This window comes from Oryza sativa, chromosome 10 (genome assembly GCF_034140825.1).
Source record: "Oryza sativa Japonica Group chromosome 10, ASM3414082v1".
NCBI lineage: Eukaryota > Viridiplantae > Streptophyta > Magnoliopsida > Poales > Poaceae > Oryza > Oryza sativa.
In genome coordinates, this window is record NC_089044.1 from 4481408 (window position 1) to 4497869 (window position 16462).

A 16462-nucleotide genomic window follows, 5' to 3' on the forward strand; every position below is an offset into this window, starting at 1 on the left:
ATCGGAATTCAAAAATCCCTCAAACTATGTTTTAAACTATGTCAAATCCAATTCCCAAGTCTCAAATTTTGGGATGGCCGGGGTGGGGGGGAATTATAGACTATGGTATGGGCCTTTATAATTCCGATAAATTTTTCGGAAAGTTTCCGACCGATTTTGAGTTCCGATGGAAACTGCCCTTATCATATTCGATTCTGTTTCCAAGAAAATGTTTCCAATTCGTTTTCGTTTCCGTTTCCGTTTCCGAAAAAAAATCCGATCGACAGATTCCGTTTCCAAACTAGGGGCTAGCCCAATCCAGCCCATTTTTGGCTGGCGGCCACCTCTTCTATTGCTCACTTCAGACTTGTGAATTTTGGCCCAATTAATCGTGTCATTTCTGCGTTCTTGGCTCATTTATTGATAAGTCTGATTCTCGATATCATCCGATTGATTGATCGCCTATTTTGATGTCAATTCTCCTCCGTTTTATGTTTATTCTCTGCAAGAGCTTAGTAATCCTAGTGCTAGTAGAATATTTATTATTTTAACATAAATATGCATTGCAAGTATAACTAGTTCTCCTTTATTTTGGTAATATTGACGGGCGAAACTGATCGCAGACGACCATCAACAGTGTCCTGATCAAGCGTCCTGATATCTCTATATAAGCTAAGCGGAGATCGTACGTCGTGCAGGAGTCCTGATCAAGCGTCCTGATATCTCTATATAAGCTAAGCGGAGATCGTGCAGGCGCCCTGATATCTCTATATAAGCTGAGTGGAGATCGTGCAGGCGTCCTGATCAAGTTCGGAACCTCCGCCTTCGACGTTCAGCACCAGGAGAAGGCGGCAATAAGGTTTTCGGGAAGCGCTTCGCACGACTGCTCCCTGTTCATGCTTTATTGTCTAGTTTATATGTGTAGATCTAATGATGCGTTTATGCTAGTTTAAATCTGCAATGTCATGATTTATATATGGAATAAATTAAATCGTTATAGGCTTATAAATTCAACAATTTTAAGGCTTCAAAGCTTCATATTGAAATAGAGCAGCTCAATCGACTAAACTCAAAGAAGTGAAGTTAATTTCATTCAACAAAATCACACAGCACCGGGCAAATCAGACAGTTACAAAGTGATTGATAAAAATAAAAACTCCGGGCCAGCTGATGTTCATCAGCAAATATTTTACAAGAAAAAAAAAGGTTCTGGATTATTAAGACAAGGCTTTTAGATAACCACAGATATATTGTGCTCCAGGGTTCGATCTATCGGAAAGGGAAAAATTCTGAAATTCCGATCCGAAATTGTGAATCCTGTTAGAGCCTCTAGATATCAAAACCGCATTATGTAACGGCCCCAGAATGGGAAATCGATCAGGTAGCCAAGCCATAGCAGGCCAGCGCCTGATGCAGATCAGTACTTGTAGTCCTTGACGTGCAGGCTTTCAGCAGCGCCCTCGCCGAGGACAGCATCACCCTTGTAAGTACCCAGGGTAGCCTCGGAGTTGGCCTTGCACCTGACGAGGAAGGCCGCCCTGGCCTTCTCTACGTTCTCCGTCTTGCCAGCCCAGGCCTTGAGCGTGCTCTGCTGCAGGGCACGGCCAAAGGAGAAGGACAGCGACCACGGCTTCTTGGCGCTGAGCTTGTTCATGGCGTTCAGGTTCAGCGTCGCCTCCTCCTCGCTCTGTCCACCGGAGAGGAAGACGATGGCCGGCACAGCAGGAGGGACGGTCCTCTGGAGGGTGCGGACGGTGTACTCCGCGATGACCTCCGGCGCCACCTTCTTGGCGTCGGAACCCGGGGTGACCATGTTGGGCTTCAGGAGGGTGCCCTCGAGGAGGACATGGTGCTCGTTCAGCGCCTTGTAGCACGCGGCGAGGACCACCTCGGAGACGTACGCGCATCGATCGATGTCGTGAGGGCCATCGACGAGGATCTCCGGCTCGACGATCGGCACCAGCCCGTTCTCCTGGCAGATGATGGCGTAGCAAGCAAGGCCCTGGGCGTTCAGATCAATGGCAAGCTGGGAGGGCTGGTTGGGTCCGATCTTGAGGACGGCACGCCACTTGGCGAAGCGGGCACCGGCCTCGTAGTACTTGGCGCATTGCTTGCCGAGGTCATCGTGGCCCTGGGTGGTGGTCTCCTTGTCGGTGCCGGCGACCTCGATGGTGCCCTTGTCCACCTTGATGCCGGGGAGGGCACCGGCCTCCTTGAGGACATCGACGAAGGGCTTGCCATCCTTGGTCTTCTGGTAGAGGGTCTCGTCGAAGAGGATCACGCCGCTGATGTACTGGAGGGCGCCAGGGGTGCAGAAGAGGAGCTCGCGGAAGGCACGGCGGTTATCCTCGACGTTCTCAACATTGATGCTGGCGAAGCGCTTGCCGATGGTGCCAGTGGACTCGTCCGCAGCGAGGATACCCTTGCCCGGGGTGCCAATGTAGGCAGCATTCTTTATGAGCTCATCTGTAAGATATACAGCATACAAATACAATTTCAGCATCTCCTTGTGGATTTAATTATTGATTTATCCCAATTGCCTAGTGTAAATTATGCCTGATAGATGCTTATTTAATCCAACCAAGTCATGCATGCATGCCATCTAGATCAACTTAACTGTGTCACAAAATAATGCACAATTTATCACTAGAGATGCCATTTGTATTAATAAAATGAATCTTAACGTATTTTTATGATAAAAGCAATCTCCATTAGATTAATAAGTACATGCACTATATGGCGAGATAAATTAAAGTACACGATCGATTTACAGATGCTGAATGGAAAACTCTTCCCGAATCCTATCACCAAAACTAGATCTAAGACCACACAAATCCATGCGCATGACCCTAGTACTGGAGAGAAGAACACCAAGAGAGAAGGATGATTGTGGATGGATCATACCTTTGTACTTGCCGCAGTAGGCCGACATTGTTGTGGATGAACTGATATTATGGTGAGTTTGGTTAAGCACCGAAATGGGGTCAAGAGGAGAGGAGATGGCTATGAGGAATGGGGTGTGAAGGGGTGCTGCATAATTTTAGGCCAAGAGAGATTTGTGGAGGTGCATGTGTGTACGAAGAAAGTTGTAGTCCATAAACAAGAATAGAATGGTTGTAACTGTACGGACAATAATAGGATATTCGTCTATTACCTGAGTGGTAGATAACATATAAAGCTATCTATAGTACCTGTTTATCTATCGTGGTACTTCTTCTCTCTCTTCTCCATCCGTTTACAACCCTACTCACATACTACGAAGTCTAAACAATATTTATTACTGGTAAAAGAATTACTAGCGTTGTAAGCTGGTAGTAATTTTATTACGGCCATCTAGGAATGGTGTAGGGGCATTCATGCAAGTAAATTTGTTACTTTTGATGGGACATTCATGCGAGTAAATTTGTTATTTTTGAAGGTGCAAAGGTGGGATGTTGGGAGCAAATGGAAAACTTAGTAGAGTAAATTTGTTACTTTTGAAACGTCGAGAGACACTCGAAAAGCAGAAAACTCGGAAAGAAAAACCATATGGTAAATATTTTACTAAAATGAGATAACAGAAAAAATCTAGAGGAATGGTGGGATACTGAGTAAAGGTGGGGTGGTAAAAAAAGAGAAAACTGGATGGAGGGAGCGTTGTGCGGCGCTCAAACTGCATTCTATGCGTATTAGCGCCACCGATTTTTTAATGATAAAAAATCATATCAAAATGAATTATAATTACTTAATTTTTGAATAAGATGAATAATTAAGCATGTCTAAAAGTCAACTGCGTTATTTATTAAAAAAAAAGGTAATGATGAAACAACTATAATGGAACCATGCACGTGTTGATGTTCTAAACGATGAGTTGAAGAGAATGAAGTGATCAACTGATAGAAATCCTAGTGCTGGTAAATTAGAGTTGAGCAACTCGAAGCTTGGAGTCACAAGACAGACCGTACGAGGAAAAATGCTTGTAGTGAGAAAAGTCAGACCGACTGGAGTCCCGAGACAAACAATACTGATAGATAAAGACGTAAATATATAGGAGGATGATGCATGTAAATGTAATATTTAATATATTTTAATAATATATTTATTTTGTGTTTGAAATATTACTATATTTTTTATAAGCTTAGTTACACTTAAAATTTTTTTTTGACTTACAAATATATTAAAGTGACTTATAATATGGAACGGAGGAAGCATTTTATTTTAGTTACAAATATATGAGTAGAAAAGTTAGGATTAAACAGTTACTTACTGTATTTCGTATTGTAATATGTTGGTTTGAATAGGTTTATAGTTTATACATGGATTCATATAGGTGTTTTATATACGTTTTCAGATTTATTTATACGTGTGTAAGTGATACGAAAACATTTTATAATGTGGAACCAAGTGAATACATTACAAGTAGCGCATACATGTTGATCTAAACGATGAGTTAAAGAGAATAGAAAAAGTGATCAACTTAGAGTTGAGCAACTCGACGATAATCCACCTTCTTGGAATCTTGCACAAAACTCTCCCGAAGAATCTCACTGATCAAACGCTCCAAGGCGACACCGTCGGAGATAACGCCGGCGTGATACATGCCGGCGATCTTGATGGACTTGTAGTACTGCTGCATCGGATCATCGCCGATCACCGTGTCGAGGGCCAATATGCTCGCCGAATTGACAAGCCCATCGCCGTCGCCGTACACGATTTCGGGGGCCTCGCCGAAGTTGCCGTCCCAGTACACCAGCTTCTCCGCCGTGGGCACGCCGATGCCGTTGATGCACGTCGTCGGCACAACAGGAGCTCTGAAGTTCATCGCCATGGGCAGCTCCCTCGTCTCGTACAGCGTCACCTCGAACTCCGGTAGCCCCGCCGCCGCGAGGAACGCCGGCATGTCGTGCGCGGTGTAGTTCTTGTCCCGCGTAACCACCAGCGGCGTGTCGCGGTCGAACACCTTGGGCGACGGCAGCGGCGTGAACTTGCTGGGGACGCTCCTCCTCACGCGTGCAAGCGGGGACACGTCGCTGACGCAGGACGCGACGACCTCCATGAACCTCACGAACCCGCCGGCGCCGGTGGAGGCCATGACGAAGTGCTTGATGTGCCTCCGCCGCCACGGCAAGGGGCTCCGGTTGAGGAACTCGAGCGCGAAGTAGCCGCCTTCGCTGTGCGACACGAGGACGACCGGTCTGTCCCCATTCGCCCTGCTCGCGTGCTCGACGAGAGCCCGGAGCCGCTGCCTGTACCGCGAGAACGCCCTACATGGCTGCCCCAGCGCCACCGGCGACTGCCGGAAGTCGTACGGCGCGCCGAAGAGGTTCTCGCCGTCGCGGTAGCCGAGTTCCTCCAACGCCTCGACGAGCCTTCCCATGCACCGGTTTCTGCTCATGTAGGAACCATGAGAGCTTTTCAGTTTTCACGATGATTATTATGTTGGTGACATGGCCGCGGACCTGTTGGCGGGCTCGTCGGCGAGGAACCCACGGGTGGAGCCGAAGTCCAGGACGCGCGTCTCCACGCCGGGGACGTTGCGGTAGTCGCCGGCGACGTGGTCGAAGACGAGGCGGAGCTGGTCGGCGACGCAGGGGGCAACGGCTGGGTCGTCGAGCTCCGTGGTGTTCTTCCACAGCCGGAACCACCGGCCGTCGTGATCCTTGTGGTGCGCGGCGCATTGCGGCGACGGCGGCACGTAGGCGTCCGTGAGGCGTGCCTCGAGCTGGCTGCAGGTGGTGTCCGGCAGCAGCACGACGGGGTGGAGGCCGGACGGCGAGGTTGAGGCGGCGATGTGGAAGAAGGGGAGAAAGAGGAGTAACGGGAGCAGCCGAGGGAGTTGAGTCGCCATGGATCGAGCTGAAGATGCACCTCGTAAGTCCAAAAAAGGGCAGGGTTGTAGTTCTAATACAGGATGTAAATTCAACACTCCCATTTATGATATGCCTCTCTTAAAATGGAATAAATGTTTCGGTAATAATGACATCTTTTCATACTAAAACAGATACATAAAAATCCATAACAATTTTACATGTCTTTCTCATATTCCTCTTTTACGTCTTTATCTCTCGGTATCATGTCCTGTCCACTATCGGTCTGACTATTCTCACTACTAGCTAGTGTTTTTCCTCGTACTGTACTCCGCACTACGGAGTACTGTTCAGTCTTGGCACCTTCTAGCATGTAGCAAAACAAATTTCTTTCGTCCATAGCTCCGCTTCCAAATTCTAGCTTATCACACAATGCAATAGAGGGTGAGGGTGAACTCGCCATAATTATTCTCGAGTGTGTCGTACTGATGATCGTGACGGCTTTGAAGAATCTTCCTCCGGATCATCTCCGTGCATATCCAGCGCCAACACGCTGGTCAGTGGTCACATTCACCGCCCCATCTCTCAATTTCCTTACTCAAGTGTCCCAGTAGACAAGCTTCTCCGAATTGTTGGCCTGCCAAAAAAAAATTTTAAGTATACGGATACACATTTGAAGTATTAAATGGAAACTAATAACAAGACAAATTACAGATTCTGTGTGTAAATTGTGAGACGAATTTAGTAAGCCTAATTAATCCGTCATTAGCAAATGTTTACTGTAGCATCATATTATCAAATCATGGCGTAATTAGGCTCAAAAGATTCATCTCATAATTTACATGCAAACTATACAATTGGTTATTTTGTCCACATTTAATACTACATGCATATGTCCAAACATTTGATGTAACGGAATTTTTGAAAGTTTGAATGGAACTAAACACTGCCATTAGGTGAAAAAAACAAGTGCGCATAAGCTGCCAATCTATACTTTCTATAAAGTTAAAACCCACTAACGCTAAAGCTTAACATGCGACCATGCCACATCATCACCCACTAGCAATAATTACATATTCACCTCATGCAAACAGGCAACATCATCTACAATCTATTTAATTATACAAATCAACATGCAAACATATCCAATCATTACCCCTCACATCATTTTCACAATATTTTTACAAATTTATCTATCATTTTTATAATATTTAACACAAACTTGTCAATATGTTTTCACATTAAAGTGTGGGTTTCATTTGTTTGATTCATGATTAATACAGATAAGCCCTGAGATTTCATTTGTTTTCTTTTTACCTCTACCTTGATTGTAATGGAAAAAATATAAATTCCTGCAGCGAAGTGCAGGGAATCACCTAGTTAATTAAATACTCCTGTACAACGGTGAAATCTGACATGGCCTCAACACAATGATTCCATTGGATGGATAGAGCACGAGTACATATAGGATGGGACTTTTCTTATCCTATCCTCTAACCGACTTATAAAGATTGAATCGAGAGAATAGGGAGGAAACCCAAAAAAAACAACTTAATTTAACACCTCCAGTGGTCATAATGTCGGTAGGACAGACGTGTAATGTAGGCCGGAACTCAGTAAGAACTGAGGAAGGCATGCCTTCCACACGCACCGGCCTCAAATCCCCCACTTCACCAGCATCCCGCGGGATGATGGGACCAGCGGTGCGAGGCGACGTCAGCACGGGTTGGACGAAATGGACCACCTCCCCCACCCGTTCGCTGCAATACTAACGCTCTCACCATGCACTCTACAGTGGTCACCAGTCCTGTGTTGCTCCACTTGCCGCTGCAAGTCCCTAGTGGCTGCTTCACCATGGCTCCCCGTGCTAGAGGCATCGCCTTGCCGTCGTCCCATGTTCTCCGAAGCCGAGTAACCATTGTCATCACATAGTGCTCCATCACTTACACTACGGCCGCCACCTACATGCTTGAAGAGAAATGGGGAGGATAGGGAGACTACGGAGATGGGAATAGAAGAGGAAGAATAAGACATACCCGCTGACATTTGGGCCTATGTGGGCCCCATGCTGATTTAACCATATTGACCACGGTCAGCTCATCACGTCTGCTCTAACCAGGCACAAAATTGCAGTGGGACCTTGAGTAATTGGGTATTGCAAGTTGACCAACACATTCTAATTCGACTAGCACTTCAAGATGAGGGATTTAAATTGAACTTATTCCACATAAATAAGGAGTTATTGACAACAAGGTCCATGAGATGATTTGTTGGTTACTACTCCTATTTCGTATTTTAATAAGTTTTGACTTTTTTCTAAGTCAAAATCCTATATGTTTTCCAAATTTATAGAGAAAAATAAACTCGTATAATACCAAATTATTTTTCATTAAACCTAACATTGAATATATATTTGATATTATGTTTGTTTGGTGTTAAAATTATTACTATTTTTTATAAACATAGCAAACTTAAAAAATTAAAGCAGATTATAATATGAAATGGAGAGATGGAGTATTAATTATTGTTACGCAACAATGTGCATCACTGCGTGACTCAGAATGTCAGACGCGCATAATTATTTGACACATGCAAGGAATATTATTGACACATACCTAACATCAATGTTCTGATCCTTAACTCGAAACTCAGCTCGTTCGTAATTATTTGTCATAGGTGGCACGATTCGCTTCAAGGATCTCGCTAATCACACGCTTCAGGGCGAACTCGTCGGTAATGATTCCGCCGTGTGTCATGTTGGCAATTTTTTTTTGACAAGTTGACAAACACGATCGCAACACCTAAACGTCTTGCAGTGATATGGAGTCGTCAACTACCTCGATCTAGCCAAAGGGCCAAATTAAGATGGGTTTGAGAGAAAAACAGCTAAACCGGCTAGCGGAGCCGATTTAGAGATTAAAATCAGCCTCTAGACCGATTTAGATCGATATGAGGATAACTACCTGTCTCGTGGGTAAAATGGAAGATTTCCAGGACAAACCTACAAAGAGATGTCGCACTCTCGCAGTGGCGGCAGACGGTTTACGGTGCAAACCGATAAAGATGGACTAAAACTAGGGTAAAATAGAAAACATAGTAAAAGAACGATTCAAGTAGATTGTATTAGGGGGTTTTACAATGAACTGGCCTTGTCCCTTAAATAGGGGTTGGTCTTGCCCTCTACAGGCCCTTCTCCATGCCCAACTCGGGATAGAAACCAAAGGAAACACGAAATATGCCTTCCCGAACAAGGAAACCCGAGACCCAACGAAAACAGACTAGGACTCGGACCCTGCCGGTCTGACTGCCCACATACCTGCGGTCAGACCGGCCCTACTAGCCGGTCAGACCGCCCATATACCTGCGGTCTGACCGGCCCTGTGAAGGAAACCCGATACTTTCCAAACTTTGGCAATTTTTCCCTATTTCGTCCATAGGTGCCAAATTTGGGTGTAAACACATGCCCCCTGCCTTTTTGGTGAACATACGTGAATCTAAAAGTGAACATGTTATCTCAGGGCGATAATCCAATTACCGGCCATAGGACTTCCTAAGCATCTTGCCAAATGCTCGGGAAGTATTTCTTCATGTATTTCCCATTAATCGCTCTCCGAAAACACCATCTTGAAGTGTCTTCATCTCCTTCAAAGTCTTCAAACGCTTGTCAATGACGTCTTCAAAATTGTTTCCCATCAAGGTCTTGTAATCTTCAACCGACAAGTCGTCTTGCTTGAAATACCAAAAAGAGCCAAGATTTACCTCAACTAGCAAAACGGCAATTTCAACAATGTTTTATTACTCTACTCGGCTTATCCATTAGCCTGAGTGTAGTAAAGAGAAGAACTCAACAACTTAATATCATAAGATTCGGCAAAACTTCTCACTTCTTTGGACATAAAAGAAGCTCCTTTAACATTTGAGGAATACTGAATCTATGAACAATGTGCTTCAAAATAAAGTCAATTACCTCCATACAAGTAATATTCTTGAGCGGCACGGCTTTGGCCCACTTAGTGAAGTAATCCATTGCAACTAGCACGAACCAATGCCCTTTTGATGACGAAGAATAAATTTGACCAATGAAATCCAAAGCCCAACCTCGGAATGGCCATAGTTTAATGATAGGATTCAACACAGCGGTAGGCGCTAATTGAACATTGCCGATCCGTTAACAAGCTTCACTCCCTCTATAACATTTGAAACAATCATCAATTATTTTCGGCCAATGAAACCCCACTCTCCTAAGCAACCAATTTATCTTACGGGCCGATTGATGAATTTTACAAATCCCTTCATGTACTACTCTCCTAGCAACTTTAGATTGATCATTATCTAAGTAATACTCCATCTGTTTTTCGGCGATATAATATTTGAGCGCTTGCCGCCGAATCTTTCGATCAACCTTAAGTGTAGGATCATTCAAATATCTAATCAAATGAATTCTCCAAGCTACCTCTAACTCATGGGCACAAATGTCCGAATTCACAATTAAGTCGGCCTTTTAATCAATTGTAACGTGCCCCCCAGCCTCCTGTCTGGGATCGGTCAGACCGGCCACGCAATGCCGGTCAGACTGCCCTGTCTACCTGGTCAGACCGGCCATGTAGAGCCGGTCAGACCGCCGGTACCACCGGTCAGACCGGCCGTGCAATGCCGGTCAGACCGCCCCTGGTCTATGATTTTGCCAATTTCGTCCAAACTTTTGAAATCAAGCATCGGCCTTTAGTATATAATTTCTCTTCACATAATAGCCAGATGCTTGGTGTATCAAATTATTGGACCAAAATTTCTTCTCTCTAGACATATGAAAAATTATAGCATCCAACTAACATGTCTAGATGAATACTAATTCAAATGGCTTTTGAAACAATAATCATCATGGCATCAAAACACTTAGCCAATTGAAGTATGATCAATAATGAATCACCAAAGTCATATGCCTCACACACATGAATTCCAATAAACTACAAATGTAAGTAATCGGCTTGAGCATGAATGCAAAATATTAACAATGCCAATGTTTCTAAAGAAAACAACTCTAGAATAAATCATCACATTGATCATTGACATTAGCCGAATTACTAATAAGCAAAACTTTCATGGTGCAATAATTATAAAATCTATATCTTATATGGTGATCCATAAAAACACATACAATTTGGCTTTAAATAAATATCAAAGACTCATGAGCCAAATCATACTACAAACAAATTATATGCCAACCTACCAATTCCACTACTTAGAACTGGCATTTGCAACATGTATGTATAATATCAATTCGATAAGCAAAAACACACATGTGCTAGATAGTAAGCAATGTTCTAACATGGCATAGGCATATCATATGATGATGAACACAATAAACTCATACCTTGCCTTAGCATCTGACAAACGGCGGCTCAAAGATGTGATGTCGTATCCATCGCTGTTCATCTCTCTTGATTCCTTCATGAGCATATTAATGTCTTGCCCCCCAAGCAAAATCGGCTTTCTTGACTGCACGATTTCGAAGGCAAGATGGATACCGCACTAACACCCATAGCATCATGTGGAGGAGACTTATCTCTAATGACCGATGATTCTTCTCTCATCAAATTGAATTTATCACTACTACTATGGGAAATCACCGGTCTCTTAACTTTTACTTCTTTAGGTCTCCACACTTGCCTAGGTGCTATTCGAGGCTTTAAATTATTGCATATCTTGTTCTCCACATCTTCGGCCTCCTTTTCTTTTTGACCTATGGCCCGAAGACGCTGTAGCCTCCTCTTTTGAGAGCGAGATAAGCCAGAAGGTATCCACTTCGGCTGTGGTTGTTTTCCAGGAGCTAAGCAATGATTCTTCATATTTTTGGTCGAAATGGAAGCTCCAATGTTGCTCTCAATTTTCCCACTCTTCTCCAATGCCCCCTGATCAGACCGGCCTCTGGGCCCGGTTAGACCGGTCACAAGCCGTCGGTCAGACTGATCAGGAGGGTCGGTCAGAACGGCCGTAGTCTGGCAGTTAGACCGGCCAACTGTCTCGGTCAGACTGCCGATGTCGACAGCAACGGCGTCGGCTTCAGTCTTCTCCGCTTGTATATTTTTCGCCGCATCTCCAGTAGGTACTTGAACATCTTGAGATTCCTCCTTAATAGTGACGACTTCCGGAGCTTTGGCTTCTTTTCTCACCCACACCTTCTTCACCTTTTTCACCTTTGATCCACCGGACCGATTCCTTTGTGGGAAACGGTCTTGTCTTGAGTTAGAATGACTTGGTACTGTCCTAGGTGATTGCTTCCATCCTTGATGATACAGCATAGGCGGTTGATGCATCCACGGCATGTAATACATAAAAGGATAACCAAACGGTGACATTGGATATGGATACCATGGCATCACAATCGGAGGTTTGTATGGAGTTGGTTTAGTTGATGGCTCCGATTGCTTTGGTGTTTGACCAAATCTCTTCCTACGAGATGATCTTGGTCTTTTTGAATCACTAGTTTGATTATGAAATCGTTGACCGGCTAATCCTTTCTTGTACTTAGCCATAAGCATGTCAAAAGTGAGCTTCGGTTTTTTGGTCTTTTGGAAACTAGATGACTCATCCTTTGCAACTTTATGATCTTCGGCCTTCGCATTTTTGATCCTATTCTTGGGCCGAGGATCCCCAATAATAACACTTTTCCCTTTCTTTTTGCCAACATCAATAGAACTAACAGGGAGAGGATCACTAACAATTCCGGTCTTAGGCATAGATGTAACCGAAATAGTTTCACAAGTGACCGATGAAGTATCAATCGGTCTTTGCTCCATCAAGCTTGCATATTTGAAATAACCATGAAACTCATGCTCCATTTGTGACCATGTAGAAATTGAATTAGGAGCAAGTAAACTATACCATGTAGATGCAAAGTTTGACAAAGAAAGAGGAAACAACTTTAACTTAAGCAAATCATTACTACCGACCTTACCACATTGATCAACAAATTGGCCGATATGCTCCATTGTTGTTCTAGCATCCTCACCTGTGAATTTTGTGAAGTTGGGCACCTCAAATCCTTGCGGGTATGGGACTGAATCTACGTGTTCAGGATACGGCCTTTGGTATGTATGCATAGCTACTTTCGATTCTATTTCACTACTATCCCGCAAGACATTGTCATCATCTTTCCCAACATCCACATGACCGATTTGTGATTCGGTCTTAGGTGATAATGCTATTTCACTTTCGCTTGTGATACAATCCGAACCGTCATTTAGTTTGGCTATATCTTCAATGGCATTATTCTCTAAGCTAGCCATTACTTGGTTCGACTATTCCATCTTTGTCTAAACTAGTAACACAATCCGAATCATCGCTTGATTCGGCTATAATGGTTATTGCATTATTATCCACGCTAACAAGACAATCCGAACCAACATTTGGTTTGGCTATAATTGTTATGGCATCATTGCACAAATTATTAACACAATCCGAACCGTCGCTTGATTTGGCTACACATGATATTGCACTATCATCTAAACTAGCATTTAAGCTATTATCATCCACTTGGCTTTCCTGAGCCAGAGCTTCATGCAACACATGATCAACATTAAGAAATATTTGGCCATTCAACCTCTCTTTAATAGAATCAAGCAATCCATCATATGCAATGTTGGCCAAATCTTTGTCAGTTATTTTCAAACTAAAACATCGGCTTTTAATATCTCTAAACCTTTCAATATAATCAACGACAGATTCATTGTATTTGTGCCTAACCGATGTTAAATCAGACAATCTAAGCTCAGTCTCACTAGTGTGGAAATAATCATGAAATTTTTGTTCTAATTGAGCCCAGGAAAAAATAGAATTTGCTGGTAAAGAAGTAAACCATGCAAAAGCAGTACCAGACAAAGATAAAGAAAACAAGTTCAATTTACATGTATCTTAATTAGCCTCACCGCATTGCGCTAAAAATTGATCTACATGCTCCCATGTGGTCCTACTATCCTCACCACTAAACTTGGTAAATTCAGGAATTTTATAACCACAAGGATATGGGATAATATCATAAAAATCAGGATACGACTTTTGGTACTCCCTAGCACGATTCCTTAGCTTTGCAAAATTCTCCCTGATAGTATTTCTAAACCAATCCTCCATAGTTTCAGGCTTTGGTGGATTTGGTGGTGGACTTGGTGGCCTAAAAGGTGGTTGTGGTGGCACAATATTATTATATTGGCCATACCTAGTATCGGGAGGATATCCCCTATTAATATCATTGTAGGCATTAGGGATATGTGGAATAGCATGACTAACAGTATTAACAGGTGAATTAAAATCAGTACTGCTAGTCGTGGTATGAAAACCTGGAGAAACTCCCTGGGAACCGGTCTAACCGGCCCATGGCCCGGTCTGACCGGTGGTCAGCGGTGCGGTCAGACCGGCCACAGGAGGTCCGATCTGGCCAGGATAGGGCACGGTCTGACCGGCTATGGTAGGCACGGTCTGACCGACGTAGTACACGGTCTGACCGGCCATGGTGGGCGCGGTCTGACTGGCAAAGGATGCGGTTAGACCGGTGTCACGACCGGTCATACTGTCAGCTCGGTTTTGCATATAGCCGATTTCTGTGTAATCGGCTGCATAATCACCCATTGACCCCCCCGTAGCATTATAAGCATATTGTATAGGAGCAAAACTAGAAGTAGCATATGCATCTACATAATGATTATTAATGTTTTGAATAGCAAAGGACGGGTTGGGCGAATCGAAGGTTACCTTTGGTGAAATTACAACTTGAGGTAGCGGGACGTTTCCTCTCATGACGCCTTGATCGGTTCTAATGTATTGTGTAGCAATATTGTTGAACCCGTTCCCGCTCGTCATAGTTGATGAAGAAATTCCTTGATTAAATCGGGCCACATAGCTCATAGCCGAAATATTTGACCGAATAGATTAATATACGGTCTTATAATTTTCCTAGATATATCTGACGTGTGTACCTAGCAAAAATTCCAAAAATCAAAAGATCAGTAGCCTTGATTGGCCGATCCCCTGTGTGCAGCAAAAATCTGGAAAATCAATGCTTCACAGTAACGGCCGAAACAATATGAATCGGCTTTTTGTCTTTATGTAAATATATGTGTGCAGTACTAGCTTTGATCGATCTAATCCGAATGATTTTCTTGCTCTAGCTGTACACAGCAAGACAGAAAAGGCAGCGTGCTGCTATCTAACCGATCGAATCGATCGGTCTCAAATACCAGACAACGATGAAATCGGATAACGTCAGCCGAACTAGTAGATTGATTCTGCTTGATGACCAAACAGTACTGCCGTCAATCAAATTGATCCAATGAGAAATATGCAACAGCAGTAGATGAATTGTATGGATTGATTTCGGCCGCACAGCCGAAACAGACGTGGAACTCGTCTCGACGAAACACAGATGGGTAGATCGCAAATTCGGCTGTTCTAAAGCCGAATAGATTTGTCCCCTGCGGAGTCGCCAAAAATCGTGTTGGTAACTTTTCGTGACAAGTTGACAAACACGATCGCAACACCTAAACGCTTTGCGGTGATATGGAGTCGCCTACCATCTCGATCTAGCCAAAGGGCCAAATTAAGATGGGTTTTGGAGAAAAACAGCTAAACCGGCTAGCGGAGCCGATTTAGAGATCAAAATCAGCCTCTAGGCCGATTTAGATCGATATGAGGATAACTAACCATCTCGTGGGCAAAATGGAAGGTTTCCAGGACAAACCTACGAAGAGGTGTCGCACTCTCGCAGCGGCGGCGGACGGTTTACAGCGCAAACCGACAAAGATGAACTAAAACTAGGGTAAAATAGAAAACATAGTAAAAGAATGATTCAAGTATATTGTATTTGGAGGTTTTACAATGAACAGGCCTTGTCCCTTAAATAGGGGTTGGTCTTACCCTCTACAGGCCCTTCTCCATGTCCAACTCGGGATAGAAACTAAAGGAAACACGAAACATGCCTTCCCGAGCAAGGAAACCCGAGACCCGACGAAAACAGACTCGGACTCGGACCCTGCCGGTCTGATCGCCCACATACCTGCGGTCAGACCGGCCCTACTAGCCGGTGAGACTGCCCATATACCTGCGGTCTGACCGGCCTTGTGAAAGAAACTCGATACTTTCCAAACTTTGGCAATTTTCCCCTATTTCGTCCATAGGTACCAAATTTGGGTGTAAACATGTCGCATTCATGATCTTGACGGCCTTGAAGAAACCTTGCTCCAGATCATGTCCGACCACTGTGTTCCACGCCAACACGCTCTCCAGATTGACTGCTCCGTCGCCGTCGCCGTCGCCGTACACCACCTCCGGCGCCTTGCTGAAGTCGCCGTCCCAGTACACCAGTTGCTCCGGCGTCGGCACGCTGGCGCCGTAGACGGCGGTCATCGTCACGCGCGGCGCCCTCAACCCCGAGTTCACCGGCAGCGCCCTCGTGCGGTACAGCTTGACCTCCTCGCCGGAGAACCTGACCACCGGGAGGAACTCCGAGATGTCGTGGGCCGAGTAGTTCCTGCGCCGCGTCACCACCAGCGGCGCGCCGCCGAACACGTTCGGGGACGGCAGCGCTGCGAACACCGTCCCGTAGCTCCGCTCCGTCCTCGCCAGCGACCCCGGCGCTGCGTAGGCGGAGGCGGCGAGGCTCTGCATCGCCACGACGATGCCGCCGGCGCCGGTGGAGACCATGACGA

At 44.6% G+C, this 16462-nt stretch overlaps 3 protein-coding genes across 3 annotated transcripts; all 3 read right to left on the minus strand.

The window, feature by feature from the left end:
- Positions 1-1043: 1043 nt before the first annotated feature.
- LOC107277365 (fructose-bisphosphate aldolase 2, cytoplasmic-like) lies at positions 1044-2971 on the minus strand. Its single transcript, NM_001425708.1, has 2 exons — positions 2884-2971; positions 1044-2445 (listed from the first exon to the last, which is right to left on the minus strand). Exons 1-2 carry the CDS (start codon positions 2909-2911, stop codon positions 1397-1399), a joined length of 1077 nt encoding a protein of 358 aa, NP_001412637.1. The 5' UTR covers positions 2912-2971; the 3' UTR covers positions 1044-1396.
- A 1360-nt stretch (positions 2972-4331) lies between these two features.
- On the minus strand, positions 4332-5822 carry LOC107275691 (lecithin-cholesterol acyltransferase-like 1). The gene is made up of 2 exons (NM_001425707.1): positions 5418-5822; positions 4332-5345 (listed from the first exon to the last, which is right to left on the minus strand). The coding sequence occupies exons 1-2, from the start codon at positions 5804-5806 to the stop codon at positions 4436-4438; spliced, it is 1299 nt and encodes a 432-aa protein (NP_001412636.1). The 5' UTR covers positions 5807-5822; the 3' UTR covers positions 4332-4435.
- Positions 5823-15830: 10008 nt separating this feature from the next.
- On the minus strand, positions 15831-16457 carry LOC107279049 (lecithin-cholesterol acyltransferase-like 1). The gene has a single exon (XM_015758051.2). It carries the CDS (start codon positions 16455-16457, stop codon positions 15831-15833), a length of 627 nt encoding a protein of 208 aa, XP_015613537.2.
- Positions 16458-16462: the final 5 nt, after the last annotated feature.

What these genes read in the sequence shown, in the direction of transcription:
- LOC107277365 (NM_001425708.1), bottom strand. Translation starts at nt 2,911, where the DNA reads ATGTCGGCCTACTGCGGCAAGTACAAAG. An exon ending in CTACTGCGGCAAGTACAAAG is followed by an intron (nt 2,446 to 2,883) that starts GTATGATCCATC and finishes TATATCTTACAG; the next exon opens with ATGAGCTCATAAAGAATGCT.
- LOC107275691 (NM_001425707.1), bottom strand. Translation starts at nt 5,806, where the DNA reads ATGGCGACTCAACTCCCTCGGCTGCTCCCGTTACTCCTCTTTCTCCCC. An exon ending in GCCGACGAGCCCGCCAACAG is followed by an intron (nt 5,346 to 5,417) that starts GTCCGCGGCCAT and finishes CTACATGAGCAG; the next exon opens with AAACCGGTGCATGGGAAGGC.
- LOC107279049 (XM_015758051.2), bottom strand. Translation starts at nt 16,457, where the DNA reads ATGGTCTCCACCGGCGCCGGCGGCATCGTCGTGGCGATGCAGAGCCTC.